Source organism: Saccopteryx leptura, chromosome 7 (assembly GCF_036850995.1).
Source record: "Saccopteryx leptura isolate mSacLep1 chromosome 7, mSacLep1_pri_phased_curated, whole genome shotgun sequence".
Taxonomy (NCBI): Eukaryota; Metazoa; Chordata; class Mammalia; order Chiroptera; family Emballonuridae; genus Saccopteryx; species Saccopteryx leptura.
The window spans coordinates 83,196,875-83,216,509 of NC_089509.1; the positions used below are offsets into that span (position 1 = coordinate 83,196,875).

General features: G+C 39.9%; 1 protein-coding gene across 14 annotated transcripts in view; it reads right to left on the minus strand.

Moving 5' to 3' along the window:
- Positions 1-19,635, minus strand: part of ANKRD44 (ankyrin repeat domain 44) — a 345,918-nt gene that overhangs the window by 114,835 nt on the left and 211,448 nt on the right. For all 14 annotated transcript variants that reach the window (XM_066346438.1, XM_066346434.1, XM_066346430.1 and 11 more), the window contains exons 9-10: positions 13,676-13,754; positions 5,887-6,001 (exon numbers count right to left, since the gene is read on the minus strand). In XM_066346438.1, coding sequence (XP_066202535.1) covers positions 5,887-6,001; positions 13,676-13,754 — 194 coding nt within the window. The remainder of the gene's footprint in view (positions 1-5,886; positions 6,002-13,675; positions 13,755-19,635) is intronic.

The window sequence follows — 19,635 nt, forward strand, 5'->3', positions numbered from 1 at the left end:
GCAAATGAATTAGAGAAAATAGCAGCAATCTCTATAAGAAACAAATTAGGAAACATAAAAAGTACAAGTGATAATACAGCAGCAACAGTATTGTAAGATATTCTATAATCTTCATTATTAATACTTCTAATCAACATTAGCACTTAACCCCATTGTCTTTAGGTAATTCATCACACTCTACGTTAGCTAATTATGAATTTTGTTGTTGTTTTGCTGTTACTTATACTTTTTTAAAATTGATTTTAATTTATTATGTTTACATAGATTCTAGTGTTGCCCCAAATGCATCCCCTCTCCCTGGTATTCCCCTCAACATCTCCCTTGCCCCCCTCCCCATAACGCCCTCCCCCTTCCCTTCAGGTTTATCCCCTCCTATCATCCCCTTTCCCTCTGTCCTCTTTTCCTCTGGTCCCTTTGATCTCTCCACTGTCTCAATTCCATTTCTCAGTTTGTTACTTATCCTTATATACTTGAGAAGATAAGGGAGGGGGGATTATTCTAAAAGGTCTGGCAAAAATTGTTTGATATATATTTTTTATTCCAGTTAATAAAAAGTCACTACCCCACTGTAGGTTTTGAAAACATTAATTTAGACCCAAGTGCTACTGGCATTCGAACTTGAATATGCTGCTATGGTTCAAATAGAAAAACTAAATATATAAAGACCAAGATTAGAAAGAACATAAAAGCAAAACTCAGAATCTCTGAATCACTTCAGAAAGGATTCCTACATTTCAAAATAAAATTACTCACTTATTATCATAGAATAAGATTGCTTATAAAGGAAATATCACAAAACTTTTAACGCAAAAATTAGGGTTTGATTGTCTTACAAAGTAAGGAGGATCAGTCTTACCTCATCAGATATACATCCAGGAAGAGAGAGAAATAAAGATGTCAGATGACACTAAACTTAACAATGCATAAGTTACAGGAAAGAGGAGACCAATTCCAGTTAAATAGCTACATTTATTTGACCAGTCATAAAATTAATGGAACACATTTGTATTAGCTATTTCTAATTTAGCTGTTAGCTGGCCTCTCCTACCCAGTTATTTCAGAACAAATGAGGTCAGAATAATTTGTAGACAGCTATCAGAGGTGAGGAAAGGACTATTACACCATTAGAATATCAGTTCTTTTAAGCACTGGCCTTAGCACCAGAGAGACATGGCTGTCCTTTCCCACAGCTGGTCTTTTCTAGAACCTTCCCTTAGGTGATATTGTAAAGAACACTGTGGCTAAGGTGATAGGGCCAGAAACTTTAAGCTTGAGTTCTAGTTTTGCTACTTGCTAGCTATTCGATCTTTAGCAAGCACATAATAGTTCCCTCATCCAGAAAATACAGATAACAGAGTCAACTGTATAGAGCAATTATAAGGATTAATTGAGATAATGTACACAAAGTGCTACATAGAGGATCTGGCCCTGCTAAGCTTTTACCATCCATGTTAGTATTATTATTGCCCATTAAATTGTTATTAGCCTAGTTGGATAATCAGCAGTTTGTGAGTTTTGAAGTTGTAATCAGGTTATACTTCCATAAAACTAGTTATGTGCGTCCTTAAAAGCTAAGAGTGAATTGTGATCAGCTAGCATTTCTGTTATCTTTCCATGTCTCAAGATCCTTTATATACTTATTTCACAACTCTCCTCGGGTAGGCGGAATTGGTTTTGTTTTACCCACTCACTGGGCAAGACAAAAACATTTGATGATTTTTGATCATCAAATGATTTTGATTCTTACTCTATTGATCAACCCAAATAAAAACATCAATGTCTTATTCATTTTCTTTATGTCATTTAAGTATTTATCATGCACCCCTAAGTTATAGCATTTGGGTATAACTGACAACAGTGAAGCCTGGTCCTTGCTGTCTGCAACCTACAGTCATTTTCAGTGGTTCCTTTAGACTCAAGTCCAAACACTAATGTGGCTTACAAGGCCCCTTCTGGATCTGGCTGTTGCTTAACCTTTGTGTATTCTAGAACCTCAGTGAACTTGTGTCCGTTCTTCCTGGAAGTTTTGTCCTGCCCCAGACTTCTGCATATGCAGGTCTCTGCACCTGCAACTCTCTTATCTTTCTCCCCTGCTTTTCGTAGCCCTTCTCAAACTAATCAGGGAATCTCTGAGGGTCACTGAAAATATCTTTGAGCTTTCAAGAGTTCTCTGTGAAAAATTTTAAACTGTCTTTGCATTTGATGATAATCTAAAGCAATGAGCACAAAAGCCTATTTTGTTTCGTCTGAATGACCACCTTATCACTACAGACCTCTGCAAAGCCAGGACCCACGTTTGTATTTAGGATCCCATTGGTGTGGTGGAGTACCACTTTAATTGGCAGGGGACAATAAAAAAAAAATAAAGGTGGACTTGACTGATAAATGGTGTCTGAACCTAGGGCAGGCCAATGAAAATGCAGTCCGGTGAGCTCTCTGTATGCACAAAATTCGGCAATAGTTTGTGCTGTGTGACGAGTCCACTGTCCTACCACTTTGTTTGAGCCACTGCTAAACCTCCAGTCCTGCAGCATGTCCTAAACTTGAAAGAGTCAGCAGCAAAGCCGCCAGGACCATAATACCATACAAATGGTCATTTAATTTTGGTAAAATGTGGACTATCACATCATTCATTACTTGGAGATATAGCAAGCCCCATGCTTAGGAGGCTCTGGATCCAGAAAGCCAAGGATGGAGGCTCATTTCTACCTCTCATGGCTCTGTGACCTTGGGCAAGTAACGGTACCTCTCAGTGCCTCGTTTATTTCACCTGTAAGACGGTGACAGTCATAGCACTTAGCCCATATTGTTCCTATGACAGTTACAGTATCAAAGTAGTGCCTAAGCACTTACAAATCTTTGCTACTATTGATTGCTAATCTGTGTAGTTCAAGTTAATGATGTTAGCACGTGTTTTGTAATTTTTATTGATATATTAGAGTGAAAAGCCTAAGGGGTTTCTATCTAGTCTTATATTTATACAAATTCAAGTAACAGTAGAATAAAAATAATTTAAGTCTATAGTTGGAATCTGCAAGAATCTCAACACCATGACCTCACTAACTGCCACTCATCCCGCAGTCCCCATCGACCACCGCTCCTCCCGGAAGCCCTCCCCAGCCCTGCTGCGTCCCAGATACGTCCCCCGCGTATCCCAGCGACACTGGCAATTGGTCTGGCATCACACTTAGCCTGCATGACTGTAACTGCTTGTTTAATTTTTGCCTCCAAGAGGGCAGGGACCTCTGTAAACCCAGAACCTGACACTGTGGCTGACACTTAACAGGCCTTCAAGAACAATTTAGTGAATAAATGAAGGTCAGAACAGCTCCCTGCAAAACTAATATCCCTGATTCTGCTGCAGGTGAGGCAGAAAAAGAAGGGAGAGCATAATTGGTCAGCTGGAAGAGAAATGAAAACCCTAGAGACGAGTGTCCCAAACCTAAAGAAGCTGAAGAAGAAAAACCAAAGGGCTTTGACATTACATACGTTTACGTGAGCAGAGTCACGCTGCGGAAAGTGCCCTGACTTAGAGTTCAGAGGTGCAAAAGGAATAACGAAGAACACTCAATCAAGGCCTAAGAATAAAATTCAAATAAATTCATAAGAAAGTAATGACCACAAAACTTGTCACAGAGATCTTTTGAAATACACTTGGCGATATTTTTTATAAATGAAAATGGGTTATTTTCATAAATGCTGTGGTTGTTTCCATATATACAGAAGGCCTGCTTTTCCCTGTTAGTAAGCTGCCCTACATAGATCTATAAGAAGCCCAGAGAACAGTGATTTTCCGGAAAGGCCTTTAGTAAAGCTGATCTTCTCCAACTCTCCTTCCCTCGTTTTGATATTTTTCCCATAGGTCCTTCAAGATGTGGCTCTTCCTGCCTTTCCCCGCCCACACACACCAGACTATCCAGCCTCGGGAATCTGCTTTCCACACACTCTCACGTTTGTGCCTCTGTAAATACTGTTCCCTCTTTCGGAACATCCTTCCTTGCTCCCCCCCCACACACATCTTTTTTTTTCCTCACCCAATTCTGTCCACCTGGTAAACTCCTCTTTATCCTTCCTTTTGCTGAAATGTCCCCTCTTTTGCAGAATCCAGAGAGTCACTATTCCCTTGGCCTGATCCCAACCTCCATCATAATAAACCTCACAAAACTGCAGTCGTTCACTCTTGTTGTTCACCACCACACTGGGTGCGCGGGAGGTCACATGACCAACCACACCTTCCTGGACCACTTCCATTTTGGCTCCTTCTCAAGCAAGATTCAGTTGCACAAAATTTTCAAGTAAAATCAAATTCCTCATACTGCCCTCATGGCCCCTTCACCTGAACATTTGCTCCACACAGTCTCTGGGATCGAGGCTAAACTCTTTATTTAGACATCTAAGTCCCTCTTTAATTTGGTTTCACTACATATTATTTAAGCAATAAACTACTAGTTAACGTTTATTAGCTTATTTTGTGCTGGGCAATGTTCAAGGCGCTTTAACATGGATTGTCTTGTTTAATAATGTTAACAGATGTATTTATATAATTCATACAGATCTTAAGCTATTTCAGAGCACTTCACTAGTAATTAAGTCCTTTAATTCTCATAACAAACCTACGGTTAACTGTTATTATTACTCTCATTTTTCCAATGAGGAAACCAAAGCACAGAGAGATGGAGCAACAGGCTCGAGGTCACATAGCTCAGAAGCAGAGCAGCCTGGACTGGAGCCTGGGCAGTGTCCGCGAAAGCTGGTTCCCACCCGTGGTCCCCCGGGCAGGGCAGGGCAGCGCTTCATCAGGCCCACTCTGTCAGGCCCACCTCTGCCTGGAATTGCCCTGTTTACACATTTTGTTCCTCCTTTCCACCCTGCTTGGGGTGTCTGCCACCCTCCTCTCTACTCAAATAATTCTTATCCTTCAAAGCCTACCTAGAACTCACCTTCTCCTTGAAGGCTTTTCTAAAACTCTGGCCACCTTAGAGGTTTTCCCTTCCCGTCCACACTCTAGAGCAGTGGTTCTCAACCTGTGGGTCGCGACCCCGGCGGGGTCGCCTAAAGCCATCGGAAAATACATAATGCATATCAGGTATTTACATTCCGAATCATAACTGTAGTAAAATTACAGTTATGAAGTAGCCACCAAAATTATTTTTTGGTTTGGGGTCACCGCAACATGAGGAACTGTATTGCGGGGTCACGGCATTAGAAAGGTTGAGAACCACTGCCCTAGGGCACATTATGTACACCAACATCTCTGTTCTTAAGTCCCATTTCATTCAGAAGTTTATTGTATACTGTCTTGCAGGGTTCTTTGTCTTAGGTAGGCCTTGGCCCTGCAACACAATTATGACTTGACCTCCTTGAAGGTGCCAACTAGCAACTTACTTCTGAAATTTCCCATAGCACCTGGCACCTGTGCTTTATACCCTCTCGTTGAATTGAAGTGCAAAATGAAGTCGTGTCGTCCGTCCCTGTGTAGCACATTTACTCAGATATGCCCTACAATTGTACAGTTAAAATTAAACAAGCATCCTGACTAAATTCTGAATGTGCTCATTTATGTTTCATTTTTCCTGCTTCACTGTCAACAAATATGAGAAAGAACAGAAAAATATTACGAAGCCGAGTTAGGAACAGAGCTCAATCTCCTTAATTAAAACCACTGAAATAGGCCTCTTCTTGATGTGGCTGAAAAATAAATTTGGTTCTTCCTTGCATCTGTCATTAAATGTCACTTCATTTAGTTCAAATTTAATTTGTTGTTAGCATAATGGAACAGATCTCCCCTAACCGGGATAAATGGGCACTATCCACTGCGTGCCACAATCCCTTTGGCAGTATTCCCACATGTAGCAATTATTACACCGTATTTTTGCAGTAACCTACTTGGCTGTGTCGGCTCCGCTGGTTATTAGGGTGTTAATCAAAAGCTCATGACCGTATCTTGCAGCCACATGGAGAGGAGTGTTGCCATCCTTATCCACACAGTCAATTTCACCTCCTGGAAGAGATTTTTAAATACAGTGTTAATATAAGAATTCAGACTGATTCAGATACTACGTACTATGCCAGTCACTCGTGTCGATCAAATGTTGATTTCCTTTCCATTCTGTGTACATTTCTACTCTGAAGTACAGGAATGCTTTTCAAGGGGACAAGTCACCATCTGAAGTAGTAGTATTAAGTCTGCATAAAGGGATGTCTATTAGAAATGCTTTTGAAAAATCTTACCATATTGTCTTATTTAAGGATCTAAAATCTTACAGTTAGGTTCCTGCTCTGAAGGAACAATGCAATCAAATTCCATCAAATGTAATCCCGAAGACACATTCAATTTTAATTTTACCTGCTGAATTAAAGACCTGTGTAAACCTTATACCAAAGCGTAAGAACCAAAGGGAATAGAGAGTTCAGGATAGTCTTTTATGTAGTTTGATTAATTTAGAGTAAAATGAATAAAAGTGTGAACTATGAACTAAAAATATTTATATTTATGAAAACTACCACACTAATCATCTATAGTCTATAATATCAATATTATAGTATATTTATATTTTGTTTCACTTTGCTTTTCCCCCTTTTTATTTTAGCAAATTTCTTTCTCTCCTTTTTCTATATATAAGTATAATTAGTCTCTTTATTCATTTATTTGAGGAACCACTTAAAAATAAGTTAGACATATGACATTTCATCCTTAAGAACAAACTTTCCTGCAAAACCATAATTTCATCATTATACCCAGAAATTTAACACTGATGCAATAATTTTATGAAATAAACAGTGCATCTTCCAATTTCTCCAGTTGTCCCAAAAAAAGTGTATAAGAGCTATTTTAAAAGAATCCAGAATCCAATAAAAAATTCTGATAGCATTTGGTTGTTGTGTCTCTTTAGTTTCCTTTAATCTAAAACAATCTTCTTGCCATATATATATATATATATATATTTTTTTTTTTAGTCTCTCGTGCCATTGATATTTTGGGAGGCCAAGCCAGGAGTCCTGTAGAATGTTCTGCATTGTGAAATTTCTTGATTATTTCCTTATTACTAGACTCAGGCTAAACATTTTGGCAAGAATACCCCAGAGTTGACGTGCACTTCCCACTCCACCTCGTCAACAGACACCTAAGGTCAAGTCATTGCATTATTGGATGATGCACATTTCCATTACTTGCAATGGCTACAGAGTTCCAGTATGTGGATATGAAAAATTTCTAGGTGATAGGGTAAATAAATAGGTGGTTTTGTTAGATTCTGCCAAATTCCCTTCTTTAGGCCCTATGCAATTTTGCAACTACAGCAGCAATGTATGAGGGAACCTTTTCTCCACAGCCTTGTCAAGCTTATGAGTACCTGTCATGTGATGGCTGAGAATTGGCATCTCAGTATAGTTTTCATTTGAATTACTCTTACTAAGAAAGTTAAGCTTCTCTTCATATATTGAAGAACAATTTACCTGTTTTCTATGAACTATCTGTCATTGACTTTTGCCCATTTTTCTAAGTGTATATGTGTATTTGTGGGGGGGGGGGTCCTTTATTTCTTGATTTTCAAGAAAGTTTTGAGAAGTAGAACTACTGGATCAAAACTATGAATATTTTTAAAGCCCTTGATAAACACAGGCAAACTGCTTTTGAGAAAGGCTGTGCCCATTTGCACTCCTATCAGCAGTATATTGAACATCATACCAAAAAGACGCTGCTGAGAGTCTTCTCAGATCTGGGGAAAGGTGACATTGGTCCAAAGGAACACACAAGTTTGGAGTATACATCTCTATAGCATGTGAACTATTCATTGTGTTGCGTGCCCATCACCCAAAGTCAAATCATTATCCATCACCATATATTTGGCCCCCTTTACTCCCCTCCCCCCACCCTCTCCCTCTGGTCACCATCTCACTTTTGTCTGTGTTCATTATAAGAGGACCGTTATAAAAATCTTCCCAGTAATATCTGTTGTACGGGCCTTCATTCTAATGAATCCTATTATTGGTAATTATAGCCTTCAGTTCCCTAAGATTTATTTTCAGCAAACAACATTTTTTCTAGTCAGGTATATTAGTAAAACATAGATTTTAGTGAATAAGAATATTTTCTACAAAGTGAAATAATTACAAAATATGTGTGGGCTTTGTAGAGAGGAGAAATGCTTCAAAAACTATTAGGACAGCCTGACCAGGCAGTGGCACAGTGGATGGAGCATCGGACTGAAATGCGAAGGACCCAGGTTCAAGACCCCGAGGTTGCCAGCTTGAGCGCAGGCTCATCTGGTTTGAGCAAAGCTCACCAGCTTGGACCCGAGGTCGCTGGTTTGAGCAAGGGGTTACTCAGTCTGCTGAAGGCCCACGGTCAAGGCACATATGAGAAAGCAATCAATGAACAACTAAGGTGTCGCAGCAAAAAACTGATGATTGATGCTTCTCATCTCTCTCCGTTCCTGTCTGTCTGTCCCTGTCTATCCCTCTCTCTGTCTCTCTCTCCGTCTCTGTAAAAAAAAAAACAAAAAAAAACCCACAAAAAACAAAAAAACCCTATTAGGACATACATTTACACAAGATTTAAGATGTTTTACTCCAGTCAAGACTTCTGCATGTACAGTTTACTTGAAAATCAATCTACTGTCAATAAATTTGCACATGAGGGTTTGCAACTTAATAGTTGTTTATGATCTCTTTTTTACTTTGATTGTGACAGAGAAATATAAATGACAACTTGAATACAAATGCTGGTCTTTCCTCAAATCTTTCTGTGGTACAGTAGTTATTTTTAAAAATCAGTTGTTCATATAAATAGACTATCATTTCTGTAAAAGTAATAATTACATTTCTTTATTATATATACACACACACATACATTTTTAAATACATAGAAAAATCTGGAAGTTTTACCAAATTGTCAACAGAAATTCTTGGGATGGAGTTGAGGAGGCACACTGGTGAATATAATGGGCAATCTCTTTAATAATTTAATTTTATTTGACATTGAGCATGTACTAATTTTATAATCAGGAAAATAATAAAATAAAATTAATTTTATTTTAATAAAATAAAATTAATTAGGGACTCCATAGATTGGTTACTATTATCTGAATTCAGAAGCATCCAACTTAGATCAATCATGTTTGTCACATGATGTAGCCCTGTGGACAGGCCGCCACTTGGTCTCCATGGAGACCTCGGAGCAATCCCAAGTACTTGTACCTGTCTAAGAACTGCCTGCGGTGGTCAGCCTGAGATGTCCATTCAGGGAACTGATCCTGGGAAATGTGGGAGGCAGATCGCCAGACTGCATTCAGAGAAGACTTTGCCTTGAATACACACTAAACCACTCTAGGTTCTTCACAAGTGAAAGCCACCAAATGCTAGGGCCGCCATGTTTACCAACCTCAAATAAGCCAAAAATTGGGTAGAGAAAAAGAAGAGTGAAAAATACTGAAAAGGGTGGAAAAGAGGTTGAGTGGTAAAGTTTCTTCTCCTTGTGCTATCATTTAATAACTCAATTAAAAACTCTAAAAATATAGATAACTTCCACATATGCTTTTATGGGTCATTTAAAACACATTTCAAGAAAACATCATAACATAGATGGGACATAAAAATGAGACTCAGAGACATTGACAAGAGTGTGGTGGTTATGGTGGGGGAGGAGAAGGAGGGCGTTGGGGGAGGGGAGGGGAGGGGCACAAAGAAAACCAGATAGAAGGTGACAGAAGACAATTTGACTTTGGGTGATGGGAATGCAACATAATCAAATGTCAAAATAACCTGGAGATGTTTTCTCTGAACATATGTACCCTGATTTATCAATGTCACCCCATTAAAATTAATAATAAAAAATAAAATAAAATAAAAAAAGAGAAAAGAAAACATCATAGCTTAGTTGAAAAGTAAAAGACAAAATGTGTATTTGTTATTCAGAAATGTTTTATATTAAAGTAGGACCTCTAGATGAATGAATTTCCATTTAACAGTTACCCAAACATTGCCATTTTTACCTGAAAACCTTTAAGGTTTTCTAGGAATGCAAATTAAATACCTTTAACTATTCATGTAAAGGTTGTAAATTAAATATTGGTAATCTGCCACTGATCATTAGTGAAGAAAATAAATATTCATGAGTTTAGAAGACTGCAGAGCATGTCAGAGGGATAGTTCATGCAGCACTGTCTAAGGATTCATCAGAATTGAGTTTTTCGCCCTGGCCGGTTGGCTCAGCGGTAGAGCGTCGGCCTAGCGTGCGGAGGACCCGGGTTCGATTCCCGGCCAGGGCACACAGGAGAAGCGCCCATTTGCTTCTCCACCCCTCCGCCGCGCTTTCCTCTCTGTCTCTCTCTTCCCCTCCCGCAGCCAAGGCTCCATTGGAGCAAAGATGGCCCGGGCGCTGGGGATGGCTCTGTGGCCTCTGCCCCAGGCGCTAGAGTGGCTCTGGTCGCAACATGGCGACGCCCAGGATGGGCAGAGCATCGCCCCCTGGTGGGCAGAGCGTCACCCCTGGTGGGCGTGCCGGGTGGATCCCGGTCGGGCGCATGCGGGAGTCTGTCTGACTGTCTCTCCCTGTTTCCAGCTTCAGAAAAAAAAAGAATTGAGTTTTTCATTGTGCAAGCAAGAGAGTTCACCCCGCTAAGCTGCCTCAGGAGAACTGTGAGCCAAAAGGTCAAAACTCCCACAATGAATCAACCTATCACTTGACTCTTCCTTTTCAAACTCTATTTATTATAATGCTTCTGGAAGAAAACTTCACTTCTGAACTTGTGTGACCTACTGAACAGCATCTGAGAAGCTGCCTAGTGCAAACAGCTGGACCGAACGCCTCCGGATCCCATGATGTGCTTCCGTTCAGCTCTTTCCCTCTGGCTGAGCCAACACAGCTTCAGACAACAAACAATGCAACTGATCAGCAGAGGAGGTCTTTGCTAACTAACTAAAAAAATTAAAGAGGGCTTTTTTTTAATGATTGCCTTATGAAAAGATGAATAGTTCTGGAAAAACAAAGTTATTATGAAGAACTAAGAACCCTGACTGGAGAGCAGTCAGAGAAGTGGAGAAAAGCCACACGAAGTCCAAACACCAGAGTGATTTAACAAAACAAACAAACACAAGGAATGTTCCCCAGTGGCATGTTCACTTGGTTTAGAGAGCCAGCTGCTGTCCCCACGTGGGACCAGCATTCCAGGTGCTGTGGCGCAGTGACCCACTGGACACCAGGCCCTGCGGTGTGAGCCTCCGTATCTTTCCCAGAAGGAAGCCAACAAACAAGAGGAAAGAAAAGAGCTTCCTCTCTTCTCCCTAAGGGCATTTTTTAAAATGTCAAGTGGAAGAACTCCCAGTGCTCACATGTGTGATGAATGCAAAGAATTCTCAGATGAGAGAAAAGAAGGAGAGATCATCCTCTTACAGGGACAACTGTATTCCAAATATAAGTGACTCTTGGAATAAATAGAATTCAAGTTTAAAAATATATGTTTTAAATATGTCATTGTTTATCCAGAAAAAACATAAATATAGCGGCTAAAAAAAATTAGTCTCTGATGTTAGACTGCCTGAGTTCCAATCTCTGTGCTTTAGCATACCTGCCATACATCCCAATAAAAGTCACAACTCCCTGCTTCAATTTCCCCTTCTTTGAAATGGAGATGTAGCAGTACCTCTTTCTTATGGGGTGGTTGAAAGGATTTATGTGTGGTACTTAGCCAAGTGCCTGGCACAGTATGAACACTCAACCAATATTAGCTCTGTAATTACATTTAATGGGCTATATATTATAGTTACTATAGTCCCATCATTTGAGACCCCTGGATCCCATCCAACCAACAGCAAGATGCGAGGCCAGCCAAGAACAAGACAGGCTCTGAAACCAAGCTACCTGATCACAGAGGACAAGAGACGGGGTCACCTTCAGGTCTCATCCTAACTCAAAAGTCTAGAAAGAATGTCCAGAGAGGGCATGGAAGTCCAGGCCCACAAGGATGGCTTTTGGAAAGGTCAAAGCAGCCAGAAACCCTGCATCCCCCCAATGGGGTGGGGGGCAACTTGTAAGCACACTAGCACAACAGAGGGGAGATGGGGCATGGCTATGATTCAAGAGAGAGGGCCAGTACGGTCTGGTCCACAAGACGGACCTGTAGGAAAGCAGTGCTCACATGGTGAAAAATTGCTCTCACTCCAGTCTGGTCACTGGTGCTTGAAATTGCTTTAGCAGGGAACAAAGCTTTTTATGCCACAGAGCTAAGACCCAATGATTAAATTAGCATTAAATTATAAAAAAAATAAATGATTACCAAATATCTCCTTAGTTTTGTTTATTTTTAAGGCAGGGGACATTGTTTCTGAAAAATACAGAAAGAAACACAGTGGGGAAGGGAAACTGAGCAAAAGAGAAACACTAGGGTCACTACCACCTCCTTCCTGTCCAGTAAAATAGAACAATTAACATGGCCCTGTTAACAAAGTGAATGTCAAAGGTACACCACACATCTCAAATTAGAAAGGATGAGTGTGGTACAGTTAATTTCCCTTTTACCTTCCTCAGCTCACTGGCCACTTGTTAGGATTTCCTTTCCCCTACAGTTTCACTGAAATGCTTATTTCTTTTGCTTTGCTGCAGATATTTTGCTTTCTAAGCATAATTTCACTAGCTGGTCTTCTATCCAAATGTCAAATGACTATTTGGTTTTATGATCTGAATGCCTATGACATAACTCAGTACCACTAATTCAAGTGCATGTCATCTAAAATTCTTACAGGTGAGAGAAAAGTAGGTCCAAGAAAACTGACTGATGCCAGAATTCTGAGAAGTAGGAATCTGGGTCACCGAGAGATAGTTTAGGGACTGCTGCATTCACCTGGAATGTCAGCATACAATCAGGTCTAAAACCAGTTTGGTTTGGTTTCGTTTGGTTTTCCAATTGTCTCTAAGATTTGTTAAAGAAAACAGACTTGCCCTGTCAGGATCAATTCACTCACAGATGCCAGTCATGACCCATGACATGAAGTGACACTCCCCAGTCTCGCTGCAGAGACACCCCATTGGTTCAAGTACCCTGCTATAAGCCTGGAAAATTACTTTATGTGACTTTCCAAGGTCTCTAACAAGTGTGATTTTTCTGATTCTTTATATCACATACTTACCTGCTTTTCTTCTGAGTCACCTTATTTTTCCTATCTTTGCCCAAGCAGCTCAATGAGCTTCACTTAGGGAACTATGATGAATTCTAAAAGTTAAAAATATGTGGTGAAGTATAAAGATAATGTATTACGGAATGGTACACTTGACACCTATGTAATTTTATGAACCAATGTCACCCCAATAAATTCAATGTAAAAATAAAATAAATAAATAATAAATTTTAAAAAGAATTCAGCTTTCCTGCTAGGAAATGTACAGCACTTTTCATTCCTGAGTGAAAAGTGCAGGATCTTGAGCCTAGATAGGTATGTATATTATCTCACGTTTTTGATTGGGAATTGACTGTGAAATTTAGTGGCTTTATATCGTCACTTCTAAGCTGGATGGCGATAATATGTTTAATGAAGAATTTTTAGCAAAGTACGTAAAAGGAAGATATAAGTCCGAGCTTAATAAATTCTAAAACAGAGCATCATCTTTCACATGCAGGTGACTGACAAACTCGACCAGAAAACTGTTCAAATAATGACACTGCGGAAGAATTTCTCTTACCATTCTGAATGAGGGTTTGTGACCGTGTGAACCTCCCATGGACAGCCGTCATGTGCAGTGGGCTTTTGCCATCTTTACTCTAAAAAATAAGGGAGAGAGAAACATGGATCAGTGGCATCAATCTGAAACATCCCTATGGATACCGCTGGCAATGCCCTGAAAACAGCAATTAAATGTTTTTAAGTATGATAAAAAAAATTACAAGGGGCGAAAGATAACTTTAAAAGCAAAAGATAAAGTATGTATTATATCTCAAGTTACTGCACAATATCACATTATAAAGGAACTTAAAGAAGTGAATATTTTAGGGAAAAAATACAAAATTTCTAGTTATACTCACAATTTTTAAACTACCCTGTTTCAAACTGAAGAAATCATCTAAATGGTTTTTGTTTTTAATTTTAGACAGATAGAGAGAGGAAGAGAGAGAGAGAAAAAGAGAAACATCATCTTGTTCCACTTAGTTGTACATTCATTGGTTGCTTCCTATATGTGCCCTGACGGGGAACTAACCCACAACCTCGGTGTATAAGGACAGCACTCTGACCAACTGAGCTAACCTGCCAGGGGCCTAAAATGTATTTTCATCTCCGGTAGTCTACTGATGGGGGAAATTTCCTTCAAGGTATTTTTTTCAACTTCTGTCTCTACTATGTGAAAAAAAAGACAAATTATGTTTATTTGCTTGGCTCTGTTTGACCTGAAGTTGACCAAACTGCTATAAATCACTGGGACTCTCAAAACTAACCTAGAATCCTCCACCATTCCCTAAATTCTAATTCCATAGGAAACCAACACTTTTGATTGTTTAAGAACAGAGATGCTACTTCACTCAACTCACCAGAAATCACAGGATTAAGGCATGCAACTATTTAGCAAATTGCCATTTTAATGATCACTTGGAAATGTGTGCTGAATGTATACGTCTCTTTATTATTCAAGATATAAGCAATAGAACTTTCTGACATAGATTAAGCCAAAACTTTAAAGAAGTGTAGGCCTGACCTGTGGTGGCGCAGTGGATAAAGTGTCGACCTGGAAATGCTGAGGTCGCTGGTTCGAAACCCTGGGCTTGCCTGGTCAAGGCACATATGGGAGTTGATGCTTCCAGCTCCTCCTCCCCCCCTTTCTCTCTCTGTCTTTCCTCTCTCTCTGTCTCACCCTCTCCTCTCTAAAGTAAATAAAAAAATAAAATAAAATAAAAAATAAAGAAGTGTATAGAATCTATATACTGATCATCATTATACCAAATACCAAAGTCCTACACATTTAATTATAAAAGTCATTTACAGAATTTCTTCTTAAAATAGTAATATTCCCTCAAAAATATTACTGTTATTTTAGACCAACGGTATCTTCAATAGAGAGAATATATTCTTTCATTCAAGTATTATATTAAAAAAACAACTATGTACCATAATAGTTATTTTTCTGAGTCTCGAGAGACGTCTTTTTCTTAAATCTGTTAAACTATGTGATTTCTAAAATGCAGGTTCATTTTGGTGATGAACCCCATATATTTGTGCTTTAAAATATCTTTGTTTAAAATTTTTCACAGTGGAAAACAAATAATTATTTAAAGAAGTGTTTCTCAGAGCGAACCAAGGAGTATATGCATCTAAATCACCAGGGATCTTGTTATCGCTGTGAGTTCTGTGTCCAGACCAGGCTTCCTGAACCAGAACGGGGTAATAGGAGCCCCATCTGCAACATGCATAGCACACTGCTTTAGACTGTGGGCTGGAATGGCTTATAAAACCACAAAGTTCTAGCAGAGAAATTGTATTATATAAGTCTATTCCTTAGAAAGGAGTTGTGCACAGTCTGTGCACCAGGGATAGTGAATGAGAGCAGTAACTGCATCTTGGTTGAAAAAACAATCTTTGTAAGTGAAAGGCTCTCAGGTAGATAGCAAAAAAAGAAAAAGAAATAATTGGATCTTTTCTCCATCTTAAATGATGATACCGAATCAGAAACGATTAAGACAAAAGTACACTTGAACGTTTACTGAAATGATATTTTTAGAAGCAGCAGCAATCAAGATAAGGAAGCTAAGATGCCCCCTGACCACGAGATCACGGTGGCGGAGAGCACGAAACAGTCAGTCATCGGTTCCAGAGCCTGCGCCCCCGCTGTTGGAAGTGCAGACAGTTTCAAGGGCTGAAACCTTGGGAACTACCCGGGAATAAGGATTTAAAACATACCCCCTCCAATAAAACAGCGATGGCTGTGCAAGACTCTCAGGGAGAGGGGAAACAGGAATTGCAGAGTTGGCATTCACTTGTCCCTAGGTGGTGCTATTTCTTTAAATTTTGCTCCAATATTTTCTCTTAAATTTAATATGAAAACATAACTAATTAGCGTTTCGTTAAATATATATAACCCCATAAATATTTCAGTAGTTAGACAATATCTTTGTAAATATTTAACTCAGCACTTTTCCGTGCCTAGTAAATAGCTTAAAGGCTTTACCAAGGAGTAACCACCCAGCTGGGAGGCACCAACTGAACTGCAGCCAGCGAGCCAAAGCAGAAGGGGTTTCTATTCTGCTTGTGTGTGGTGTACAAAGTTGGTCCCAGTTCAAGGATAGTAAGCGCCACACCTTGGAGTGTTCGTGCCTTGGGTAAAGGGACAAAGAAGTAGGATGACACAGTTAGCTAAAAGTCAAAGGACTCGTTTATGGTCAGTGGTGATGCTTATTCAGGTTTATCCTTGCAGATCTTTGCCTGGGTTCATCTATCATTGAACCCAGGCTGCTGCTGACAGGTTATTTTTGTTTGTTTGGTTTTTTCCCTCATAGAGATTTCAGTGGCAAGAGCGGGAGCACATGGGGACAGGAAGCATTAAGAGTATCGTGGCAGCAATTGGGGGGCAGTTTTGTTTATATGCTATGAATGTAAAAGGAACTCATTATTTCAAAAAGCCACTGAACACTAGTAAAGGTCAAGAGGATAATACTGTTTGTTCAGCCTTTACAACGTAGAACTCAGCATGTTCAGGCTGAGACGAGGGATCCTGATACGGCTCGCATCCGCCTGAGAAATAGTTCACAGGGTTGGACTTGCTGTTGCTGCTGCTGTCCTGAGAACTTCAGAGATAATGTGGTCCTTACATTCTCAAAGGAGAGGATACGGTCAGTTCTTCTAGTTAATCAAAGCTTTGCTTTTATAAAGTTTATTCTTAATTTCTAGTCTCCTTCTAATTTCTAGATGCATTTTCCCATCAGATTCAGGGCTTGGAAAAAAAAATTTTTTTTCTTATTTTGAGGATTTATTTAATTAGCAAAAAAAACTCTTACAGATTCATAGTTCAGTCATAAGTCATAAAGAAAAACTAATGAGGGTTGAGAATATTTTTGACCATCATTTTCCTCAGAAATCTGTTCATTCTTTTCTTCCTCTCCTAATGCCTTCCTTCCTCATCCTACAACATCTCACAAAACCTTTCCTCAACTTACAGACATTCTTACAACCCAGGACTATGGTATGATGCCTCCTAGAGTCACATAGCTCAGTGACCCTATTAAAGGACAATAAAGCCTCCATAGTATAACACTAAGGTCAGCTGGGGCGGGGGGGGGGGAGGGTCCAGATATAGTCAAAAACCCCAAAGAGCTTCCTAACACAATGGAACAGCAATATAAAACCCTGGTTTGCAAAAAGGTCATATGTAGGTCAATATTTTTTTAGGTGAGAGGAGGGAAGATAAAGAGAATCCCACATGCACCCCAACTGGGATCCAGGCAGCAAACCCATCTGGGGCCAATGCTTGAGTAATGAGCTATTTTTAGCACCTGAGACTGATGTGCTCCAACAGAGCTATCCTCAGCACCTGGGACCATGCTCAAACCAACTGAGCTGCTGGCTTCAGGAGGGAAAGAGGGAGAGGAGGGGGAGCAGATGAGGGGAAAAAGCAGGTAGTCACTTTTCCTGTGTGCCCTGACAGAGAATCAAACCCTAGATGTCCATACGCTAGGCCAATGCTCTATTCACTGAGCCACTGGCCAGGGCATAGTTCAATATTTTTTATACTGGTTCCGAAGGCTGGAAATGATATGTAGTTGGCTCAAACATTCCCTCTTCTCCTTTCCTCACGTGCTCTCCAAAGTTCCAGGTGCGATGTCCCTATCACGGCCTACTCCAGTCTCACCTGCAACCTCTGCAAAACAACTCCAATTCTATAATTTGGTCCTGGTACAGATAAAGAAGGGAGCAGGTCCACTTCAGTAGACGTGTGATAGCCTTCAAATCCAGTCTCTCCTAGGGCTGAATGATCTAAGGGTCCACAAACAGAAAAGAATTGAGACTATGGGCAGGCTGAATGTCAGTGACCAGAAGGTAGGCAACCTGGCAATGGTCATTTCTGAATCTAGCTGAGTCATAGCTGGCATGGCTATGTGTTTAGTGCCTTCTTTAACACTTACTTTGAATGCTTCCAAAAAGAGCCTTGAGATGGTCTTTTTGAAAATTACAATGTGGTTTATAATGGAGAAAAAACATTATTTTATGTTTGCTCTTCCTACTTGCAAAATACACGTGAACCTTCAGTGGATTATTGTGTAAACTATTATGTCTCTATTATTTTATCACAAGAAAACTAATATTGCAAGGTCAAAGCCACAGTCAAGTTAAGCAAACTGAGGGTCTGAAAAATGCATGCAGGATACATATCTTCCTCCTCTTTCAGTGATCTTGTCATTGCCCATGAAGATGTTGCTCTTAGTGTTCTGTGAGGATAGAGGAAATAAAGTGACCATGTGGGTAGGTACTGGCTACATTTCAGTATGTGATTTCCCTCAAACTTGAGAAAATCTAAACAAATACGAAGTGCCTTGCAATCTGCAAACACTTTCAAAATCCAAAGAGCAATGTGGTAGAGAGAGATAACAACTTTAATTAGAAAGCTACCTCCAAAGTCAGACAGAATGGCCCTACGGAAATGTCAGATGAGCCGTGTAGCCAGAGGCCATCCGGAATAATGAAGGAGGATTCTAGAGAATTAGGAAATCAGAGGATGCAGACAGAGTGGATGTAGGGAGACTGAGGGAGAAGGCTAGATTTGATTCGAAATCCCACTTACATAGATTAGAGAACACATAAACCCAAGTCTCAGGTTTTAAAAAAGCTACTTCTTATATTCTACTAATGATTAGCAGTCCACAGGAAAAGTTAAATACTAAAACCAAGTAACCATGCCTTCCAGGTCAATTTTATGGGGAAGAGAAGGCTGCCATCAACCCATGCACCAGAAATAACTGAAGCCCCTAATCCAATCTGGACTGACCACTAGTCAGTTAACTGAGGGAAGTAGGTAGGTGTGTTAGCAAGGGGGCCTCTCGCCTCAGATGTAGCACATTTAGACCATCAGCCGGTTGTTTTACAAAAGTAATAGAAAACCCTGAGAATTGATTAAATGGAGGTAGGTGAAGAGAGTTACTTTGTTTAACTTCAATTATTTTTTTTCCTTTGGAGACTTCAACAATGTCACTCAGACACCAGGATGGCAATGTCCACAAGTTAGGGACATTGAAAGTTTGGCCACTGTTAGCCTCTTGCCTCTCCCCACCATCTTCAACTTCAATCTCCCATAATGACTCTTCCTTTACTTTGGGCTACATACAGTTTCTTGATCTCTTCAATGCCCCTGAAGACCTTCATCTTACCTCCACTTAGGACCTTGGTAGGTCTCTATTTACAAGATCTAGAACTGCCATTCTCTTCATCTGCTCTACTTTTTTGTTATTACTTGCTTTTCACCTTCATGAAGACACTACACTCCTCTCCATTTCCTTCCCTTCTTCTCTAACTCTTCTTTCATCATCCCATTCTCTGGCTCCTCCTTCTCTTCCTGATCCTAAGAGTAAAGGGTTACTGGAGTCCTCCATTCCTTATCTAATCATGCTACGATGGACCCTCTCCTGGGTGATTGCCTCCTTTTCTCCCAGTTTCAATTATTACCTC